The sequence below is a fragment of the Podarcis erhardii genome (assembly GCF_964252035.2).
Source record: "Podarcis erhardii genome assembly, chromosome: 4".
Lineage (NCBI taxonomy): Eukaryota > Metazoa > Chordata > Lepidosauria > Squamata > Lacertidae > Podarcis > Podarcis erhardii.
In genome coordinates this window covers 97,733,612-97,757,026 of record NC_138508.1, presented here as the reverse complement: position 1 = coordinate 97,757,026, position 23,415 = coordinate 97,733,612, and the positions used below count along the sequence as shown (strand labels likewise).

Below are 23,415 nucleotides of genomic sequence, written 5' to 3'. Positions count from 1 at the left end.
CATGAAATTAATATACTTTTTTATTTTAAAAAACCTAGGAGAAATACAGGCGCGAACAAGAGAGACTGAAGGAAGAATGGCTGAAAGCTCAGAAAGAGGCTGAAAAGGAGAACTCCAAATACTTAAATGAGGTGAGCTCTATAACTTATTGTGGATTACCCTCTCTTCGTACCTCCATGGAACAAAATTTACAATTTGCTTTGTCCCTGGCTAGTAAGCAAATGCATCAGAATCAGGAAATGCAGGCAACTATATTCCACTAGAAGAAAATCTAAACAGGAACAGGATGATGATAATAGAGTCATCAGGACAAACTAAAAATCACAAATCCATGAATAGCAGGAGTTTCTAGCAGTAATGATAAATCATCTTAAAATGTGCATCAAAAAACATTGAAAGTCAAAATAGATGCTAACAGTTCCATTTAGATAGGTTTCCTCAACCTGGTGTCCTTGAGATGTTGTTGAACTACAACTGCCATCAACCATGACCATTAGCCATGTTGAAGTCCAGATCCATCTGGAAGGCACTAATTTGGGGAAATCTGTACTAAGAGATCCAAGCAGAATTTCTTATTGCAAAACACATATTGTGTAGTAGTTGGTGGCTTAATTTGTGTCTTTGTGTCACTGCTTACCTTCACCAGCTGTTGCCAATCTGTTTCCTTAAGCCAGTTTCAATTAAAAATCTTAAGAAGGAAGTCCAGGTAAGACTTCTTTTTGACAATGGATGCATTGTCAATTTGGATACAAGGTGGATGGACAAAAGACTGTCGCTCTCACCTTTATTCATTTCAACTTCGCTTGTACCAAGGTCCTATGCAAGCTCTCTCTCTTTTTTATGAATAGCAGCAACTGGCAGGTTGCATACAAACTACAATTGATCTTTTAGTTGTTTGTGTCCATGACCATGGAGATTGCTGGAAGACTTCAAGAAAAGTTTAGATAGCTTTAGCCCTGCATGAGGGCTCTACAGTGCAGGTCATGCTGACTAATTTGCAAGTGTTCAGTCGCCAGAGGCTTAGCAGGTATAGCGTTCAGTTCCCAGATCCATAAAATGCAAATATCATATTTAATCATGTAAACTTACAGTGTGACAGACTTAAATGGTTGATAATGGACCACTTAACTGCAATCATCCCTAAGCGGTGTACAAGAAATACAATACAGAAAGCTAAAAATGGGTTAAAACTTAAAAATAAATGCCTGCTTTAAGTTAAAGCAAATGAGTAAAATAAAATGTAAGTAGAAGTACTAAATGTGCTAAATATGGCAAAAACCACTAATTTTAAAAGTTAGAGGCTAGGGCAAGTGCTAATAATATTCAATGGTTCCATTTCCTAAAACTCTGCGCCATCCTGTCTGCTTCCTTTTTATAAGCCTTGCACTCTCTTCTAGGAGGAGACTGTACTGAAGCCAAATACTGTGTCTGTAACTGCACAAGAACCTCCTGTTTCCATGTGGAGAGCAAATGGAGATCACAAGGCTGACTATTCTGATGCTGGTAGACGATGGGAAGAAGAACGAGAACAGGAGAAGAAGGGAGAGGAAAGGAAACGTCTTGAGGAGGCCCAGAGACTGGAAGAAGCAGCAACTGCGTTACGAATAGAACAAGAGAGGAAGCGCCAAGAACTAGAACGTGAGAAGGAACGAAATGTGTCCTATGCAGAGGAGCCGAGGTATCAGGAAGCAGCAGAACAGAAATTCCAGGTTGAACAAGTCAAGGAAACTTCGATACAGAGGCCCCAGTATCAAAGGTGTGCATTCAGTGTTTCGCTATGGGTTTTTTTGCTATAGTGACCTACAGAAGGCATAAGCATAAACTAAAAAATGTACGACTAAAATACTTTATATTCATGAGAATTTATTACCGTATTTTTCGCTCTATTGGACGCACCGGACCATAGAACACACCGGACCATAGGACGGGGAGAACAGGAAAAAAAATATTTTTTTCTTGTTCTCCCCCTCTAAAACAAGGTGCGTTCTGTGCGTTCAAGGTGCATTCACCCGAAGCCTCTGGAGCCCAGCGGGAGTTCCCGCTGGGCTCCGGAGGCTTTGGGTTCCTTTTGACCTGCTCTTGGGGGCTGGCGGGGGGGGAGCACTGCTTTCCCCCACCACCAGCCTCCAAACCAGGTCAGGGAACAGTGGGAAGGCGGCGCTCCGCCTCCCCGCTGTCCCCCGAGCTTGTTGCGGATAGCTTCCTGAAGCCTGGAGAGCAAGACGGGTCGGTGCTTCAGCAAAAGCCTGCAATCGCTCCATAGGACGCACACATATTTCCCCTTCATTTTAGGAGGGGGAAGAGTGCGTCCTATAGAGCGAAAAATACGGTATATTGATGCACAAGTACTTGTGAGTGCAAAAAGCAATAGAATCAGTCAATAGGCTTGTTTTGAAACAATGTAAGTTTCAGATTGTTAACTGGACTATTTATGTTGAGGTTTGTGGTAGGATTTTGGTAAAAGCTCTGTTTGCCATGGCTGCAAGTATCCCTGAATGCAAATACACACTTGCAGCAGCAACCAAGTCCTAGTGGAGTTCTTGTCACAGCATCCAGAATAAGCTTTCTTCATTTATCCTCATCTCACCTTCGTAAATCAATAATTGGGTCTTTCGGGAGGGCTGACACCAAGTGCTACAATGGGCAAGAACCCCATATATGACTCTGTTAGGATCTCCCTGGACTTTTGAGGACTCTAGAGCCAATCCTAACTTGATATGTTAGGATGCAGGAATCATGAATCTGGTGCCCAGACCCCTCATTTAGGTTTCTGCCCCATCACTAAACCATAATAACTATAACACTTTCCCTCTCCATGAAACTACACTGACTGATTTCCAGAAGAACTGTTTCAGTTAAGCTCTGCATTCATGGGTTTCAGTTAAGCCACTGAATCATCAGGTATTCTGCCAGCAAAAGCCTGAGCCAAAAAAATGTGTTGCAGCTACTGCAGCAAAATTTACCAAGGAAAGCTGGATTAAGTATTTGCCATCAGTTGTGCCTCCCTCATTCTTAAACCATCTTATTGTTGTGTGATTTACAGTTAACAAGGCCTGCTGCAGGCCTGTTGCAAACAGATGCATAGATAACCAACGTGGTTTAAGCGAATAGATGCTAACGTAGTGTAATGGTTGTAAGGGGTTACTTGTGCGTAAGTTGCCTTCAGTTTTGGTTAGATTGCCTGGCCAACCATGCTTTGGCTGACAGCTCACACTCCGTGGTCGGTCAGTCACTTGCAGAATCCGTCAGTGGGTGTTTCTTGAACCTCTTCCAGCATAAGAGCTGTTTGACGCCAAGTCTCCTCCTACTTTCCCTGCGCGGAACTCGTCTGCGCAAGTAAGGGGAAGGCAGAGGCGTGTCCGCGCTCTCCCCACTAGTCTCGGGTGAAGGGTCTTGGAGACCTCTCTCCGAATCCTCCATTTCCCTCCCTTCTCTACCGGTGTTACACTGAATTCCTTCCCCCCGTTGGTCCCCTCTCCTGCATCGCTGTGGAGCCTTGCCTCCACCTCTCGTTCTGATGTCAGCTCCCTGACACGTAGGCACTACATCTGCATGTTTGTTTAGGTCAAGGAAGGCTTATATGTGGCCCTCTAGCTCCATCACCCCTTGCCATGCTGGGCAAGGCTGGTGAGCGTTCGAGGGCAACAGTTTTGCCACCACTGCTTTAGTTTGCTGTGTGTATATAGTCCTTAGCACTTACAATGGATGCCCACCAGGACTGTAATATTTTGCAGATCTACCTGTATTTAAACCAGGGCAGGAATCCTTGGGGGGGGGGGGAGGCAAGGGCCACATTACTCTAGTGTAAAGCTTTTGGAAACTGCCTTGCATAGGTGGCTGTGGCCAGGCAGCACACAGTCACACACCTTTAACTAGCACCCATCCCTTTCTGTGTCTCTTTCCCCTCCCTCCAGTTTCTTCTCTTTCTGCAATGAGACATTCTGCACTGCACTCCCACGTCTTAGTGCACCAGAGAGGCAACATTGCAAGCTGCTTTTTTAAAGTTCCCGTGGCTTCCTCTCTGTGCACTAAGGGTTGCCCTTTTCTGAGCACACCAAAAGGAATCCAGGAGAAGTTGCCATCCAGGCACACTGAAAGCTGCCTGAATAATCAGCTGTCTCTGCCCACTGAGAAATAGGAGCAGATCCTTGCTTTCTCATTGCTCAGTTGGAGAAAGTAAGTTTGCAGAGAGGGGGAGGTTTTAATTTCTCTTCCTCCCTCCACAGATTTCCCTTGCCCATGTGCTTCTCAGTCACACCATCGCTGTGTCTTCCCAATGTTTGTGTCCAATCCTTAAAAATGAATTCAAGTGCATAAGAACCTCAGATCTTGCATTGCAAAAGTGAAATACAGTGTATACATTTTATTTTATTTTTATTTTGCAAACTGTAAATGCTCAGAACTTGGCACTGAGCATTTCTAAGACAAGTCATGCTGCTATTGTAAATTATACAACAAAGAACAGGTCTAACTTCCTAATCTGCCATCCCTTCTCCTACAGCTTCCTGTTTTCTTGGATGCAAATCTAGATTTGCAAGAATTTCTTGTTCAATATGTGGGAGGCTATTGTTCATGGTTTTGTATCTTCCTGCAGTGCCAGCCAAATGAATATCTCTTCCTGTGTAATCTATTCATTCTAATTCATGTTTACTTTAGGCATTTTGAAACATCAAGAAATTCTGATGAACCAACAGGCTACTTCAGTACTAACAGGTAAAACTATGCTGGTTTCCCTGTCCTTCAATTTATGCTCGTTTGGGATTCTTTTACAAGTGTGCCTCTGAAATGCTGGAATCCTGGCACAGCTTAGGGAAATACAGCATTAGTTTGTGGATTACTTAATAATGGGCAACTATGGAAGTATGAAGAGGGACACAGGTGGCGCTTTGGGTTAAACCACAGAGCCTAGGACTTGCTGATCAGAAGGTCGGCAGTTCAAATCCCCACGACGGGGTGAGCTCCCATTGTTTGGTCCCTGCTCCTGCCAACCTACAGTTCGAAAGCATGTTAGAGTGCAAGTAGATAAATAGGTACCACTCTGGCGGGAAGGTAAACGGCGTTTCCGTGCGCTGCTCTGGTTCGCCAGAAGCGACTTAGTCATGCTGGCCACATGACCTGGAAGCTGTATGCCGGCTCCCTCAGCCAATAAAGCAAGATGAGCACCGCAACCCCAGAGTCGGTCACGACTGAACCTAATGGTCAGGGGTCCCTTTACCTTTTTATGGAAGTATGATGGGATAAAGTGTCATTTCAGCAGCATTGCCTTAGATCTTGTCTAGTAAAGGAGGTTGTTGGAACTTCAATTCCTGCACATGTGGCCAGTGATCAGAGGGTGAGGAGTCTGATACAAGCATCTGGGCAGAACCTAGTTGAGTCACCCCTGCCTTAGATCAAACCACAATAAAACAAAGCCACCACAGCTGCAGAATATTTTTGGGGTTTTTAGAAGAGATAAAAGCATATACTAATAGTATTTTTGGAAGTCCTTCAGATATGATGTAATGTAACAAAGTCAGATGTTAAAGTGTAATTCTGTGATTCACAACAGCCTCTGCACCATGTTTATCAGTATATGTTTCAACGTAGAGGAAAATTAAGATGTGACTGGCTTAATGAGGCACCAGATAATTTCAGCTGTTATTTTTTTATCTTCAACCACTATTGACCGTCATTACATCATACTTTGTTATAGGCTGCTCACCCACATGGTTGTATAATCTAAAATATGAAAAGCAAAGAGTAGGCGTAGAAGTGAGCAAAGATATCAACAGTGACAAGATTTGCCTGAGCTTCTGTAGTCACATAGGACGTTCGGGGGGGAAATATGTTCAGTGTTCCTGATCTATTTTTAATTGCTACATCTTCCATTCATATCCATATGTCTGAGGCATTTTCCCATTAGTGCCTAGTTATCTTGTCCTTATGTAGTGAACATTGAAACAGCAGTTATTTCCCACCTTATATGATTGTACCTCTTCAAATGAAAATCACAATGAACTGGCTGAATATGTTGCAGTCTATAATCCTCCGAATCTTCCTGGGACTCTTGTTCGCTTTATCCATATGCATTTGCTTGACCCTATTTCCTGACTGCTTTAAGGGTGCAATCCTGATAGAGGCAGAGAGCTTGTGGAGCAGTGGACTCTATACTACATTTACAGTTCTGCTGCTTGCGGGGAAGGTTGGGGCAGTTGATTCTTCTCTTTCGCAGCACCAGCTTTTAGGCTGGGCCAGTAGTGGGGCTCCGATTGGATCCCTCAGCAAGAAATGAGCTGGCTTTTGTTCCATCAGATCTGTCGCTTGCTCCACCCCACCTCTAAAATGCCCCATTTGGGCCAACCAAAAACTGGTGGAATACAGCTGAGGGACACCTCAACCACATCTTAATCCCCATCAGCAGTGCAGTTTAGGGGTCTGGACTGTTCTCTGGATGGTTCTCCATACCGACATACAATTTGCAAATGCTGTGCAGGATTAAATCTCTCTGTATAATAAAATCATAAGGCTGTTGTCACATGGCAGTTCATGTGGTCGCCAGTAGGCAGCCACATGAGCAGCACGGTGAAAGGAACAACTAGGACAGGCTGTGGTAGCACCCTGGCAACCGTCGTCCTCTGCTACACCACTGCTGCCATTTCAGCCTCAGTGGTGCTAGAGTCTGAGGAGGGAAGCAGCAGAAGAGCAGATGATGGGAGGCTGGCCTAGCCAGGCTCTTCCTTTGCAGCTTGTGTGGCCCATGGTTTGGTTGAGCTGTAAAGTGAGGAATGTAAAGGGAGAGAGGAGCCCGGGTTAGCCACATGTAAAGGAAGGAGGAGGAGGTTTGTGAGGGGATGGGGTATGTTGAGGTGAGGTGAGTAAAGCTAGTAATATGTAACTTCTTAATTGTTTTTAGAAGTAAATCCAGATCAACTCCAGATCTAGATGAACATCATGCAAATAGAAATGGTGAGTGGTGTGTGCTTATTTTTGTTTTTTGTAAAATGGGTTTTTTTAAAAAAAGAAAAGCTGCTCAGAAACAATATGAGATACTGGATTATTTTGTCATTGGTTGTCTGGTAAGATTGAATTATTGCAGAACTTAAGCCTTGTCTATAGGTACAGGTGGGACGCGGGTGGCGCTGTGGGTTAAACCACAGAGCCTAGGACTTGCCAATCAGAAGGTTGGTGGTTCGAATCCCCACGACGGGGTGAGCTCCTGTTGCTCGGTCCCTGCTCCTGCCAACCTAGCAGTTCGAAAGCACATCAAAGTGCAAGTAGATAAATAGGTACCACTCCGGCGGGAAGGTAAATGGCATTTCCATGAGCTGCTCTGGTTCGCCAGAAGCAGCTTAGTCATGCTGGCCACATGACCTGGAAGCTGTACGCCGGCTCCCTCAGCCAGTAAAGCGAGATGAGCGCCGCAACCCCAGAGTCAGCCATGACTGGACCTAATGGTCAGGGGTCCCTTTACCTTTACCTATAGGTACAGGTAGGTACATAATCTGATTTGGGTCAGAATGTCGGGACATGTTGCACATTATTGAACACTAGATCCCAGGGAGATGCAACCATTTGGATGACTCACAGCTCATTTTAACACCAGTATTTTTCTCCACTGGAGCAGAGATTTGCCTTTGTAAAAAGTAGGCAGAATGCTTCACCTTTCTATCAGTATTCTGTCACGAATCATGACTCATACTACAATGCATATAGAGTATCGTGCATCATAAGAGATGTTACTGAATTTGCTTTTTATCTCCCCTCCACCCCTTTAGTGCACTTGTGTGATTTGTGTGTCTATGCTTCTTTATTTTTCAAATTAGGCATGAAGAGCAAACTTTCCGAGCAGTCCTCAAATGCTGGTGACTCACAGAAGAGATCTCAGAAAGAGCATGGCTTGTCCCCAGCTGAGCTGGAAAGACAGCAGATCCTTCAGGAAATGAGAAAGAAGACATCCCTACACACCGACAACAGCTGGATCAGACAACGCAGTTCCAGTATGCACAAAGAGCCTGTTAGTCTAATTGGCACTAAAATGAGGAGGTAATATTGATTCACTGTGTGTTGCCTATTATTGACTGTATGGTGCTCATGCCATTCTGGAGCTGTGACTGATTTACAAAGCAGTCAAGAAAAGAATTTGTTTTAATTTGAGATGGATCAAATTTTCAATTTTTTCATGAAAATTTGTATTTCCCCCTTGGATAGTGATAATTCCTGGTTGTAGTGCACTGTTTTTGAAGTTGATGTATCATTTAAGCAGCCTGTGCTATGATCCTTGTACCTATTTGAGCTGCATTAGCAAAATTTGTTGATGAAATATTTTTTCTTGGATTCCCAATGTGTGTGTGGGTATTCACCCTAGCTGAGATTGAAAGAGCTATTCTTGTTACACTCAAGAGCCTTGGGTCTGCTTTTGTTTTGTTGGAACAGCAGGCCCACAGGCTATCTCCCAAACTGATTTTGAAGCTCCTCTCCATTTTGGAAGAGAGTTTCCTTGAAGCTTGAGGAACTGCTGCTTCTGAAACATGAATCCATTGCCACCTTGGCATGGTCCTTTAGACCGCCTGTGTATTCATGTGGAAAACAACTCGCTTCACAGTTGGGAGTTCAGAGTTTGTCACTCTGTGAACCTATTAAAGAAATTGGCTTTGAATCTGAACATCTGGGAGCATTGTTAACATCATAAGAAAAGTTCAGCTTTCTGCTTTCCCACAATTGCCAGCCAAATGCCTATGGGAACCTCACAAGCAGGGCATGAATGGAATAACCTTACCTTACCCTTTGTCAGTGGCATATTCTGCCTCTGAATCTGCAAGTTCCATGTAGCCATATTTTTATGTTGACAACTGCCCTGAGATCTACAGATGAAGGGTGGTATACTGAATGGATGGATGGACGGACAGACAGACAGATTAGTAGTCTCTATGAATTTGTCCAAAGTTCTCTGAGCTAGTGGCCATCAAGGCATCTCTGTGATAGATGGTCATCCACTCTCTGCTTGAAATGAAGGAGAGTCCACCACATTCTGAAGAGTTCATTCCACTGTCCAACAGATCTTAGCATCAGAAAGTTCTTCCTGGTGTTTAGTCAGAATCTCCTATCTTGTAACTTCAATCCATTGGTTTGGGTCCTAGCTTCCAGAGCAGGAGTAAGCAAGCTCGCTCCATCTTCCATGTGCCAGCCCTTTAGATATTTGAAGGTGGCTATTAATGCCTTCCTCTGTTTCCTCTTATCCAAGCTAAACACACCCAGCTGCCTCAAATGTTCCTCATAAGGCTTTCCGGACACCTTGCTCATCTTGGTTGGCCTCTGTGGCAATCACACAGGGTCCCTGGACATTTAACGATCTGTTGATACCACTGTGCCACCACTGTGCTCGCTTCCCCGCTGCCACCAACCCGTTACGCTTGGGTAAAACACTGAGTCCAAACACTTGTTAAAAGTGAACCAAATAAACAAGTTTATTTCATAAACACTAACAAGCTTATGGTTTCTCAGATAATAGTCCTGTCAGTATCTTAACTTTAGTTTCTTTACCGGCCTATACCTTCCTAAATACCTTCTGACTGATTATCTCAGCTCTTTGACTGACTCCTCTTAACAAATTCTCTCACTCTCTCACACCAGACTAGCCCAACCCACAGACTTATCTCCTCTGTCTCTTCTAGCTCCAGACTGTCTTCTCAACCACCCTAACTCTAACTCCTCCAAAAAAAACCCTCTGTGCTTAAACCTTATACACAATTAACTCCGCCCCTTGGGTTCCCATTGGTTAGTCATTTTACAATTAGTTAACCCTTTCCTTGGATGATGGACTCAAGGGCATCCTGATCAAATTTGCAGATGACACCAAACTGGGAGGGGTGGCTAACACCCCAGAGGACAGGATCACACTTCAAAACAACCTTGACAGATTAGAGAACTGGGCCAAAACAAACAAGATGAATTTTAACAGGGAGAAATGTAAAGTATTGCACTTGGGCAAAAAAAATGAGAGGCACAAATACAAGATGGGTGACACCTGGCTTGAGAGCAGTACATGTGAAAAGGATCTAGGAGTCTTGGTTGACCACAAACTTGACATGAGCCAACAGTGTGACGCAGCAGCTAAAAAAGCCAATGCAATTCTGGGCTGCATCAATAGGAGTATAGCATCTAGATCAAGGGAAGTAATAGTGCCACTGTATTCTGCTCTGGTCAGACCTCACCTGGAGTACTGTGTCCAGTTCTGGGCACCACAGTTCAAGAAGGACACTGACAAACTGGAACGTGTCCAGAGGAGGGCAACCAAAATGGTCAAAGGCCTGGAAACGATGCCTTATGAGGAACGGCTAAGGGAGCTGGGCATGTTTAGCCTGGAGAAGAGGAGGTTAAGGGGTGATATGATAGCCATGTTCAAATATATAAAAGGATGTCACATAGAGGAGGGAGAAAGGTTGTTTTCTGCTGCTCCAGAGAAGTGGACACGAAGCAATGGATCCAAACTACAAGAAAGAAGATTCCACCTAAACATTAGGAAGAACTTCCTGACAGTAAGAGCTGTTCGACAGTGGAATTTGCTGCCAAGGAGTGTGGTGGAGTCTCCTTCTTTGGAGGTCTTTAAGCAGAGGCTTGACAACCATATGTCAGGAGTGCTCTGATGGTGTTTCCTGCTTGGCAGGGGGTTGGACTCGATGGCCCTTGTGGTCTCTTCCAACTCTATGATTCTATGATTATGAATTCAGTATGATGTCACACACCTAGGAAGGCAAATGCCACAGCCTCCTTTGCAAGCATTCCAGCTAGTCAATATCATTCTTAAATTGTGGTGACCAGAACTGGACACGGTACTTCAGGTGTGCTCTGACCAAAGTACCATTTTGTTACCAAAAAAATGCAAATCTGTTGAAGCACACTATGCTCAACCTTCACCTTCTTGCTACAAAGGCAGCCATATAATCTTCTTTTTTAACGTACAGAGGTGAGAGTTTGGATAACCTTGATTCTTCAAGAACAAATTCCCGGAGGCCTCATTCCTGGATGGGCCAGTCTGGATCTTCACTGTCTTTATCATCTAGTCAAGATTTTAGTCACCACGTGCCTCCTGTAGTGTCCACTTCAAATCGTGCCTACATGCGCATACCCTCTTCCAGCCTGCCATCTCCTTCGGCCAGTTCCATGAAAACTTCATCCTTGCCTCATGTTCTTCCATCTGCACAATCTCCTGTTCCCCGTTCTCAGTCACCAACTTCTGCTTCCCAGTCTGGAACTCAGCAACGCAGCAGGTATGGGGTTCTGTCTAAAACTTTTGGCTAAGAACTTTTATGCATAACTTAACGTTACTGTGTTTTCATAAAGGATGATGTAGAGAACAATGAACTCCTTCCATCCGTGCAGAAAATAATTAAAATGGCACCATTTATTTTTAAGCTTGCAAGCTCTGGAGACCCACACAGAGCTGCAGAATGTGTTTTGCACTACATAATTAGAGGGACATAAAAATTATTTTGTCAGCTCTGCCTCTTTTGCTGTTTTACAGTGGTACCTCGCAAGACGAATGCCTCGTAAGACGAAAAACTCGCAAGACGAAAGAGTTTTTCGTTTTTTGAGTTGCTTCGCAAGACGAATTTCCCTATGGGCTTGCTTCGCAAGACGAAAACGTCTTGCAAGTTTGTTTCCTTTGTCTTGCAAGTTTGTTTCCTTTTTCTTAAAACCGTGTATTCAGGGGGTGCAGTTGCGACTTGACTTCGAGGAGCAACTCATAGCACGCGGTGTGGTAGCCTTGTTTGAGGTTTTGGAAGACTTTGGTGATTTTTGAAGCTTTTCCAAAATCCGTGCTTCGCAAGACAAAAAAAATCGCAAGATGAAAAAACTTGCAGAACGAATTAATTTTGTCTTGCGAGGTACCACTGTATTCTTAAAGTGATTAATGCCTCAAAGTGTATGTTTATAAAATCAAGCCATGCACACATATATTCTGTAAGCCAGTGGCTCAGGCTTTGGGTATATATCCATTTCCTTCCGGAAGGGTGAAGTTTTGAACAGGGTCATGCCAAGGATTGTGGCCTCCCCAAGATGTGATTCTCTCTGACCCTTTCCTCATAATTGATATTTATGGGTTCTAAATCAGTTGGTAACTAATGTTATACAATTTCATTTTACAATGTGTATTTAATTGGAACATGAATGCGCACATTTAAGCACCCAAGTACCATGTTCAACCCTCCTTGTTTCAGGGTTGTTGAATACCATACTTTTCTGTGTATAAGACTAGGTTTTTTTCTTTAAAAATTATGCTGAAAAGTGGGGGTCCTCTTATACATGGAGCCACCCCCCCCCCGCATTTTCTTAAATTTGAGTAAACAAAAATAGGGGGCATCTTATACATGGGGGCGTCTTATACACGGAAAAATATGGTACTTTGTATGGCTTTTTCTGTGAAAAATGTACATTAAGAGCATGTTTATATTATGTAAATAATATGATACTTGTCTTCTTGCAACTTTTTGATGCTGGTTTTTAACCTCTCTGGTTTGAGAGCAGACCACGGTTACATCAGTTTTGATGACACGGTAAAATCATGCTTATTGATGACAAAGCAAGGAACGCATTTGCAAGCTCATCAGGAAATTTCCAGTCTCCCAACTGTTAGTGATCAGCAATACAATATGTGAACTAGACTGTAGTGTTATCTTCAAATTTTATATGGCAGGACTTCAGAGAGGTTTCTGTTGTATGTCCCAGCCTAGTGCTGTGTTGCCTTAAAAGATACAGCTGTTGGGATTTGGATAGGAGCACTTTCTGAAATGTATTCATGATCATTTCCCACAGATAAAGAAAAAGAGAGGAATCTAAATCATATATTCCTGCATGCTAAATTTAGAAACGTTTTGGACATTGTAATTTATGTTGAAAATTTATGGTGGCACTATATTGCATGAGAGATTGCTGAAGGTACTCATTTAATCATTGAAATGGTAGCTTCTTCTCCCGATTAGAAAATTTCTGTTCTAGGATAGTAACTTGCAGATTTCTTCTAGCAGTCCTGGGTTTGGGTTCATTACTCATGCTGTTGTAGCACTTCTTTTCAATGACATTTCTCTAGTTTCCTAAAATCTGCCTCTCAGCCGCTTTCTTGTTCTGTATCTAGGTCGGTCAGTGGAAAGCGAGTGTGCTCATACTGTAGAAACGTTCTGGGCAAAGGAGCAGCCATGATCATCGAATCTCTTGGTCTTTGCTATCATTTACATTGTTTTAAGGTGAGAGGTGGGCAAAACGCCAGGGAGATGGAGGAACCTTACACTGCAGGCTAGCATGGCAACTTAGAAGACAATGAATTAGGGGCTCTGCTAATCAACCTTGCGCTGCATGCATAACTCAGCCTGGCAAATATCTCTGCTTGCTCACCTGCTTCAAATTAAAATAATCAGGTTCTTGATTTGATTGAGGATTTTGAAATACGTTCCATCAGTGGTTTCATGCAACCTTGCACACATCTGAATTAGCATTCTACATTTGCAATTACATCCTTAATCACGTAAAGTGGATTAGTTCGGTCTTCAAATCTTCATCTCTTTGCCTTCACACAATGAGGGTAGTTAATGTATGGAAGAATATAGTCCCTCTGCCGCCACCACCACACACTTCTGGCTCCAATAGGAAACTTCCTGTGCACTTAGGTCATAAGGGGGTGGGGCTTTGTGTTGAATGCCAGTACAGTGGTGCCCCGCAAGACGAATGCCTCGGAAGACGAAAAACTCGCTAGACGAAGGAGTTTTTCGTTTTCTTAGCCGCTTCGCAAGACGCATCTCCCTATGGGCTTGCTTTGCAAAACGAAGCTTGCCCCGCAAGCTCTGGGGATAGCGGGGAAGTGCAGCGTGTCTTCCCCGCTATCCCCGGACCTCTTTTGAAGCAAGGGGCGGCGGGGAGAAGATCGCTTCTCCCCGTTGCCAGCCCCGCAATCTCCAGGGACAGAGGGGAAGGCGCACGCCTTCCCCTCTGTCCCCGGACCTGTTTTAAAGCAAGGGAAAGGGCAGCGGGGAGAATCGCTTCTCCCCGTTACTGCTCCTTGGTTCAAAAGGGGTCCAGGGACGGGGGAAGGCGCACGCCTTCCCCTCTGTCCCCGGACGGTCTCCATAGGAACGCATTGATTGATTTTCAATGCATTCCTATGGGAAACCGTGCTTCGCAAGACGAAAAACTCTCAAGAAGAAAAAACCTGCGGAACGAATTAATTCCGTCTTGCGAGGCACCACTGTACTGTCTGAAGCTGGTAAGGCTTTTTCAGTGATGGCACCTAGGAGCTCCTCCTGGTGAGGTTGTTTAGCTTCTGGTTTAGCTTGTTTAGGGTCTTCAGGAAGTTGATGGAGATTTCTAGTGAGCCTTTGGAATCGAATGGGTTTTATGGCGGTTCCATCTGAAAATATGACTGCTTTAAAATCGACGAACAACATATACTGAAGTTATATATTACAAGCCATCCTGAGCATTTCTTAGAAGCTGTGTGTGTGTGATTTTTAAAAATAAAGTAAGATACACTTAAAGAAACATTCTCACACAGAAATAGTGGCACTGATGTCATTGTAAACATGAAGTCTGACCAGACTTTAAGAAAGGAGATCTAGGGTGGCAGAAATCTGATTGTGACTCATACTTGGTGCCAAAATCACTGCTTTTGATTCTTTTGTGCCATGGAAATCATTCTGTTTCAGAAAGCAAGACTCCCGTTTCCTAATCCCTGGCTCATTCCTCTTCTCTGCTTAAAGTGCACAGCTCTTCACCTTGCTTGTTTCTAGCATTAGAACCTCTCCTGCATATTAACACACTCCCGCTCTTGCTCAAGAGGGTACATGGTTCAAATCTCGTATTTGAAAAATCATTGCAAAATGTGTTTATGCTGCTAATTGTTCCTTTTTCTTCACAGTGCAATGCTTGCGGGTGCGACCTTGGGGGCTCTCAGGCCGGAACTGAAGTCCGGATCCGAAACAATGAACTCTTCTGCAATGACTGCTATCTCAGATTTAAGAGTAAGGGGTTCCTTCAACAACGCTAAAGTTTTGATTACTTATGCCTACACCAAATGCTTTTCAGAATTCTAGTTTTCTTCTGTGTATGTGATATAGGATGATTTGTGTTGTGTTGTGTTGTGTTGTGTTGTGTTGTGTTGTGTTGTGTTGTGTTGTGTTGTGTTGTGTTGTAGTGGTTGTTTCTACTGGGATTTGGGAGGATTTTCTTCTTGGATCAATGAGGCTATTTTTTTCTGATTTGAAATATTTAAAAAGAAAAAATGGAACAATTACCAAAAGTGCAATTGGAGCAATAGGAGTAAAAGAAAAGAAACCAGTATATCTGAGGGATACCATTTACATTATTTTGTATTTCTCTCAGTGTCATGATACATTAAAAGTACTCCACCTACATATTAAGCAGATGATTTGTAATAATTAGGGAGGAAGATCAATGGTTTTTAGTGTTTTAGATATTGCAAGTTATGACAAATCATAATTTTTATTCTGCTTTGAAGGAGCATTCTCCTCTGGGAGAATAAGGCTTCCTCTTAGTAGTCACAGCTGGAGGAAGACTTGACATAAAGAGCTGAGAAAATTAATTTTTCATTGGCTGGGATCCTAAGTATGCTTTTAAGGATTCCAGCTTCATGAAATCTGTTGGGTGGCCAACTTATTAAATATCTTAGAGATCATGGGGCCTGGTTCGTCTGCTCTCTTAATCTTGATATACTCAGATTTGTCTTTAGGAAAGTTTTGCTGTGCATCCCACTGCCATCAGAAGCACAGTTGCTGATAACTTGGGGCAGGAACTTCCTGGCTGCAGCATCTGAAATCTGGGAGGCTTAGGCAGCCCCTTGCCTTATTTACCTTAAGTGCTTACCGAAGACTGCCTTATTTTTTTTTTTTTTCCCCATATATTTTTATTGAGTTTTTAACAACACAAAAAGAAAAAACTTATTTATATCCAAGTACATATCACTTATTTTCATTATCTGGACTTCCCTCAAGACTGCCTTATTTTTAACCAGCCTTCAGTATTAGTTGCTTGCCTTCCAATTATGGATTCTGTGGGCTGTTGCTGTTGGATTTTGATCCCAGTTCGTTTCATTGTTCGGGTCTTTTATAGTTATTATTTTTTATTTTACTCAGGTTTTGTGGCTATTTAGTATGCTGTTCTGAGGGGGCTTTTAGGTGGGATAATGTGTGTTGTGCTGTGTGTGCCATTTTAATAGTTGCTTGACTTAATTTGCAAGGGACGCGGGTGGCACTGTGGTCTAAACCACAGAGCCTAGGGCTTGCTGATCAGAAGGTTGGCAGTTCGAATCCCCACGACGGGATGAGCTCCCGTTGCTCGGTCCCTGCTCCTGCCAACATTAGCAGTTCAAAAGCACATCAAAGTGCAAGTAGATAAATAGGTACCGCTCTGGTAGGAAGGTAAATGGCATTTCTGTGCGCTGCTCTGGTTCACCAGAAGTGGCTTAGTCATGCTGGCCACATGACCTGGAAGCTGTCTGCAGACAAACGCCGGCTCCCTTGGCCAGTAAAGTGAAATGAGCGCCACAACTCCAGAGTCGTCCATGACTTGACTTAACAGTCAGGGGTCCCTTTACCTGGCTTACTTTTAGGTGGAGATGACATATCTGAAATGTCAGCTCCACTTTGACCCAACAGATTTTTGCTTTATATGAAATCACAGGGCAGCGTTTTTAACCTTACACAAATTCCATTATAGATGAAGTGGAAGTACTTTTACTAGTGTAGCCTATCTAGGTTTCTTTTGAAGTATGAGGCTTTGAAGAGTTGGTGGCCTATCTATGTATGATATTTGGAAGAATTCAAGTGTAGGTTGACGTTGCCTTGTCTCTTCCAGGGACTTTGGCAAGAGAAGAGTCAGCCCTTTAGCAAAGCATCATGAGATCTCAGCATTGTTTGGAAATAGTTCCTCACTCAATGCAACATCAGGGGATTAGCTTTCTGTGTAAATGAGCCTTTGCATATCTAATAACACAGACGTAATATTCATATCACCTTGGTGCCACTTGAAATGCAATGCTTTTCCGTGGAGCCCATTCACATCTTTAGATGTTTCATTTTCTTGAAACATCTGAGTAGGAAGGAAACTTGAAAATGCTTTCTTGACTTAACATGTCCTGTCAAGGTACTTTTGTGTTCCTATTTGGGGTTTTCCTTATAATCTTGCTTTTTTATATTAATCTGCTTTTTTATGTCAATCCACATCCCTGCCTTTTTAGACTCCCTACTGCTCTCAGCTTTTGCTCTTCTCAAAATGCCTATAAGGTAAAGGTAAAGGGACCCCTGACCTTTAGGTCCAGTCGTGACTGACTCTGGGGTTGTGGTGCTCATCTTGCTTTATTGGCCGAGGGAGCCGGCGTACAGCTTCCGGGTCATGTGGCCAGCATGACTAAACCACTTCTGGCGAACCAGAGCAGCGCACGGAAACGCCGTTTACCTTCCCGCCAGTGCAGTACCTATTTATCTACTTGCACATTGACGTGCTTTTGAACTGCTAGGTTGGCAGGAACAGGGACTGAGCAACAGGAGCTCACCCCGTCGCGGGGATTTGAACCGCCGACCTTCTGATCGGCAAGTCCTAGGCTCTGTGGCTTAACCCACAGCGCCACCCGCATCCCTAAAATGCCTATAGGTGGCTCTAAATTTAGGGGTTCAGGACTGCTGTCTGTATCCAGCCCTGTAGTGGGATACTTCCACCCATCTTGCTTGCTTGCTAGCCCACATAAGATTATAGGGACTGGTTGTCTGGCTTTCCATACTGTAAGACTCTTCTAATCACAGTGAAGGCTGCTTCAGACACCTTTAAAGTGCCCAGTTGTGAGTGGTAGCATTGAACTTGTAGCCAAAATATCTGCCCAGTGGTTGCCTGCCTAAGACTTCAGTTTTTCTAGCCCCGCATGTTGGTTATGTGAACTTTGGCAATTGTTGATGTGGAAGGAAAAGCTGAGGAAAATCATTCTTAGTGCAGTCAAACATCTTAACCAGTGTAGGTGTTTAAATTTGAGGCCAAATCATATGGGCACATGCCCTTAGACTTTTCATCCTCTTCTATCCTCAGTATATTTTGGGATGCCATTTAAGAATACTCCTGCCGTTGCCGTTGCTGTTGTCATTATTTGAGTCCCTTTAAAGAGCTAGTCATATCCTGGTCTTCTGAGGGCCAAAATAGATACCGCATTATGTTAAATGCTTTCTTGCACTTTTGTGTCATTCTAATGTGAATAGCTCTGAGCAGCATTGGGAACACAGTGGATGTGGAGGGAGAGGTTAACCCTTTTTCCCACTGTGATGCTCATGGAAATCCTTCTTCTCTCCTATGTATCAGGAGAGAAATGCTCATTGGAGCCTGACCGTAACTTTCCACAATTCCAGGCAGCTACTAACTTGTGGTAGCTTCAAGTCTCTCTCTCCAAGTCTCCCCCTCCTTTTCTGTCCATTAGTTGGCTCATGAGTAAACTTTTGTTACAAGAGCTCCTTCTGCTGGCCTTGTGAAAATCTAATGGCACTTAAGAGTGCTAGTTGATTCAACTTACTGGGGATCTCATTATGAGAGCTTGAAAATAAAATTCTCAGGGTTCTACCCCAAACTATCTTACTTTTCCAGAACATTTTGGATGTTGTTAGCACAATTAAGCAGAATGCAAGAAATATTTGAGGATTTTAAGAAAGCAGTTTTGAAGTGGAGATGTTTCTATCTTTCTGAACCCTTGCATTAATTAATCCTTCTCTTTCCTCTTATTTTAAACAGCTGGACAGCCAACCATTATGTGATAGAAGCCTCAATATGAAACCACTGCTACAGATAGAGGAGGAAGCTGCTACTGTAGATCTATAAATATATTTTGTGTGTGTGGTTTTTAAAAAATATTTTTGCCTGTCTAGCTCATGTAGAAAATTCATGGTATCTTTTATTATACTTATATGGAGCTATTTATGAGAAGGTAATCACAATAAAACATTTCTGGGTTAAAAATAAATAAAACAGAGTGCTTTAAGTTCAATGTATAATTCCATCCTTATATATATCTACACACACATACAAAAGGGAGAAAAACATTTAATTGGGTAATTTAAAAATGTTGGAAACTTGCGAGGCAATAGCTTTAATTTTCCAATCATATATGAAGAGGCTTTTTAATGTTCTTAAACGAGCATTACTGAAATAATAAGTATGTATTCGTAACCGCAGTTTCTACATCTGATGTATATGCTATCAAGTTCTGCAGGATATTATGAAATTGCATTCAAAGACATACAGGTGGCTGCTGTCTATATTTGAGTTACTAAGCTTAAGTAATATTATCGTTTTTAAAACTAAAATGTAAACTTCAGTCTGTTTTGCCTGGGATTCACTATTTCATTGTGCTTTAATAGTTAGAGCCAATCGGGGAAATTATTTCTGAGGCGTTCTTTCTTTTCATGTTTGAGAAATGTAACTCTACTTGCACCTCAAACAAGTTAATAAGACTGAGCATTTTCCCCCTTCTGTTGACTTATTTTGTATTTGTAAATAAAGTTGCTGATACTGCACTTGAACCGCTTGCATTCTTTATTTTTCCGTCCAGAAGGAAGAAACCCTGCAGGAAAATGTCAGTGAACTCTGATACAATTCAACTGCGAGTCCAGTTACAGCACCCCTGTGTATAGGCAATAGTTTTGTTGTAAAGCAGGGATGTCCAACCCGTCGACCGTGATCAACTGGTCGATCCCCGCAAGGTTTTGGTCGATCACAGTCGATCGCAGGTTCTTTTTCTTTAGCAGGGGGAGAGCATTTGGCCCCGCCCCGTCCTCCATTCGCTCAAGATCGCTAGAACCAAAGACGGAGTTTTCGCTACAAGGCTAATTGTTTTCTGAGCGATCTTTTCGTGAGCGTCTTTTTCCTTAGGCCTAAAGAAAGCTCAACATTTTTGTCCTGTCCCTCTAAAAAAAAGGTTAATAACTTTGACTTTCCTCCCTAAAAAAAAGCTCAGCACCTTTGAACTGAACCCCCCCCCCCAAAAAAGGGGTAGATCACTGCCAGTTTTTTATTCTGTGAGTAGATTGCAGTCTCTTGGGAGTTGGACGTCCCTGGTGTAAAGGAACAAAACTTGGCAAGACAATGATCTGGGATAAAAATTGGCCACAGATTTATTGATTACAGCTGTAGGTGGACCTTGGCTCAGGCATTGGGTGTATATCCATCTCAGCCGCCTGCTGGAGGGCTGAAATTTTGAACAGGGTCATGCCAAGGATTGTGGCCTCCAAGATGTGCTTCCCCTGAACCCAATTCTCTCTGTCCCTTTCCTCATTATTCATTTTTAAGGGTTCCAAATCAGTTTTGCATGGTAACTAATGTTATATTTGATATATTTTTGTATGAACTTATGATTATGATAGGATTCATCTGTCTGGTAAATAGTTTAATCGGTGCTTTTTCTGGTATATTGTTTTTGTTCGTTTGTGTTTTTACTGCTTTTTTAGGTTTGTGCTTTGCTGCTTGCTTAACAGGGCAGCAAAGTGTCTTGCTAATGAGACTGTTGATTGACAACGTGCACCTTCAAAGTCACCTTACCTGGATCATTGCTCTTTTTTAAAAGAAACATTTCATAACACCAGATTAGGCTGATGCTTTGTACAGATTTGCCTTCCCATTGCATTCATCCAAAATGCATTTTCTGCTGCAGAAATTTTGAATTATTTTTCCCTTTTGCATGTTTCAACCACAGGCAGTTCCTCTGTGCCAGCTGTGGGGCTTCAGAGAGGCAGCTAGAAGTAAAGAAAACCACCACTCGTAGCCACTTCATCACCTGACAATAATTTTTCTTATGCCATTTTCCCAACTAAAATCCCACTAAAGCTTTTCTTGATCTCAGGGAGAAAAAAGTACAGATAGATTTCAGGGTGTCAGTAGTTGTGACACATCTCAAAATGATACCCACATACAGTGGTGCCTCGCAAGACGAAAATAATCCGTTCCGCGAGTCTCTTCGTCTAGCGGTTTTTTCATCTTGCGAAGCAACCCTATTAGCGGCTTAGCGGATTAGCACTATTAGCGGTTTAGCGGCTTAGCGGCTATTAAAGGCTTAGCGGTTTAGCGGCTAAAAGGCTATTAGCGGCTTAGAAAAAAGGGGGGAAGCGAAAAAAATCGCAAGACTTGCAAGACGTTTTCGTCTTGCGAAGCAAGCCCATAGGGAAATTCGTCTTGCGAAGCACATCGAAAAACAGAAAACCCTTTCGTCTAGCGGGTTTTTTGTCTTGCGAGGCATTCGTCTTGCAGGGCACCACTGTAGTGTGGAGTTTTCAAAAGCAGGATATAAAACCTGGATCTTCTAATAAAACAAAAATATTTTTAAACACAAGATGGCAGTCTTTAAATGCAATTGATGTGAGAATGTCGTGTTTTGTAATCATGCAAATAATCCTAAACCCCTTTCTTAATATCAGAAGCCAAACGCTTCCCTGTGTTTGGACTCTTACAACATCTTTTGTCAATGTGGCCGTGCTGGTTTATGCAACATTTTTGCCACATGGATGTTTCCATAGGATTGTTCCACGTGGAGAATTTCAAAGCATTGAAACAGACTTAAGACAGCCACTCTGAGATGCAAGGCAGTTGCTTTACTTTCGGAAAAAGTGAAAATAGGTATGATGAGGTTGTCAAAGAATAATCTAAATTCTGGGCTATCGTTAGAGCTTAATGCAGGAATATTTAAAAATAAAACTGTTACCTAAACTTTGGGTAACTAGTGTGTCCTTTTTTATATACATTTTTTTTTATTAATTTTAACATATAAATTATAAAATGTACCACAAAACTTATCACTTATATAATCTTTTTGGACCTCCATCAGCACCTCTGATGATCCACCGTTTTAATCACTTCTTATGCATTTCTTAACTTTATATTGCCTTTACATCTCTTAACAAATCATCCTCCCCCTTGTCCATTTTTACAATACTTCTAATAATACTCCTCATAAAACCCTACAAACGTCGTCTGTTCTTCACAATTACTTTTCAAATCGTCCGTAAATTTACTCCAGTCTTCTGTGAATTTCTGGTCTCGCCGGTTTCGAATCCTTCCTGTTAGTTTATCTAATTCTGCATAGTCCATTAACTTCATCCTCTTCAATCGACGGTAACTCTTCTTGCTTCCATTTTTGGGCCAGTAATATTCTTGCTGCTGTTATTGCATATAAAAAGAGCTTACATTCCTTTCTATTTATATCACTCACCACAATGCCCAATAGAAATGCTTCTGGTTTCTTTATAAATGTATATTTCAACATTTTTTTCAACTCATTATATATCATCTCCCAGAAGCATTTCAGGGTAACTAGTGTGTCCTAATCAAAAGAAATGAACCCTCTCTCATAACACAAGATTTTGGGGACATTCATTGACACTGACTGTTGGGAAGATTCAGGACTGGGGCACCGGCTTCAAGGTGCCAAGCCTCCCCCTCCCTATTTTTGGAGTAGGGCTTTTTGGGATGCTGCCAGGGAGACAGGGGCATTTGACAGGTTCCCAGCTGGCTCCAGCCCACCGGCCAGCAGCCCGGCAAAACCCCGGGTCTCAGAACAGCATCAAAACTGCGACTCAAGCCTCAGAAACCTTTGGAGACTGAGCACGCAATCCAGCAGAGATAAGAACTCTTTGCTACGGAAATAGCATATGTAAGCATATTTGCAGCATTTATTCAGCAGCGGGACAAAAGAAAAACATGCCTGCTTCCCTTCGTGTCCAAGCAAAACAGCAGTACAGCAAAAGCAATATACAACGGAAGTTCCCAGCAGACTGTGCTGGAAGTAAGCAGACATGTGACACACAACAACTCCACATGCCTGTTCTAAAGGTGGAATGGAACTGCAGCCTAACAGCCCCCCCCCCGATGTCCCCCAAGCACAGAGCTTTGGGAAGGAGGGAGGAAGGCTTCAGCATACTGTCAGAGGCCTGGCACCTCCTTCCCAAAGCCCTGGAAACTTCTGCCTGGCTTAGGGGGAGAGGTGTGATGCTCTGGGGTCCAAGAACCTTCTCACCACCTTCTCAAACCCACCCAGCTCTGGCTCCTCCCTATGCCTGATGTCATGCATGTGGCATGGTGACGTTGCATGGTGACGTTGCTTGTGACATTGCCCCCCCCATCACCCTCACATATTGGCACCTCTCTTCAGGACAGACAAAATGAAGCATAGTTAATGGTACATGACCCCAGTTAAACTTGCCAAAATATGCCATTCGTCTGATAATAAATGTTGGAAATGTAAAGAAAATGAAGGAACATTCTTCCACCTCTGGTGGACATGCCCTAGGGTGAAGGCCTTCTGGGAAATGATATATAATGAGCTGAAAAAGGTATTTAAGTATACCTTCACTAAGAAACCAGAGGCCTTCCTCCTGGGTATTGTCGGCCAGAAGGTGCTAAAGAAGGACC

General features: G+C 42.9%; 1 protein-coding gene and 1 long non-coding RNA gene across 13 annotated transcripts in view; one reads left to right on the top strand and one right to left on the bottom strand.

The window, feature by feature from the left end:
- Positions 1-19,538, top strand: part of LMO7 (LIM domain 7) — a 154,640-nt gene extending 135,102 nt beyond the window's left edge. For 10 of the 11 annotated variants that reach the window (XM_081857975.1, XM_081857973.1, XM_081857967.1 and 7 more), the window contains 9 exons: positions 39-131; positions 1,398-1,756; positions 4,657-4,713; positions 6,893-6,945; positions 7,803-8,022; positions 10,941-11,246; positions 13,112-13,220; positions 14,885-14,987; positions 18,751-19,538. In XM_081857975.1, the coding sequence (XP_081714101.1) occupies positions 39-131; positions 1,398-1,756; positions 4,657-4,713; positions 6,893-6,945; positions 7,803-8,022; positions 10,941-11,246; positions 13,112-13,220; positions 14,885-14,987; positions 18,751-18,773 (1,323 nt within the window). In that variant the 3' untranslated portion in view covers positions 18,774-19,538. The remainder of the gene's footprint in view (positions 1-38; positions 132-1,397; positions 1,757-4,656; positions 4,714-6,892; positions 6,946-7,802; positions 8,023-10,940; positions 11,247-13,111; positions 13,221-14,884; positions 14,988-18,750) is intronic. The other variant, XM_081857971.1, reaches the window with a different exon arrangement.
- On the bottom strand, positions 15,139-18,744 carry LOC309339894. 2 transcript variants are annotated; one of them, XR_014155626.1, is made up of 3 exons: positions 17,629-18,744; positions 15,968-17,260; positions 15,139-15,844 (listed from the first exon to the last, which is right to left on the bottom strand). It is a non-coding gene; the product is annotated as an uncharacterized lncRNA (long non-coding RNA). The 2 variants fall into 2 exon arrangements; XR_014155627.1 differs by having other exon boundaries at positions 15,139-15,859; positions 15,983-17,260.
- Positions 19,539-23,415: the final 3,877 nt, after the last annotated feature.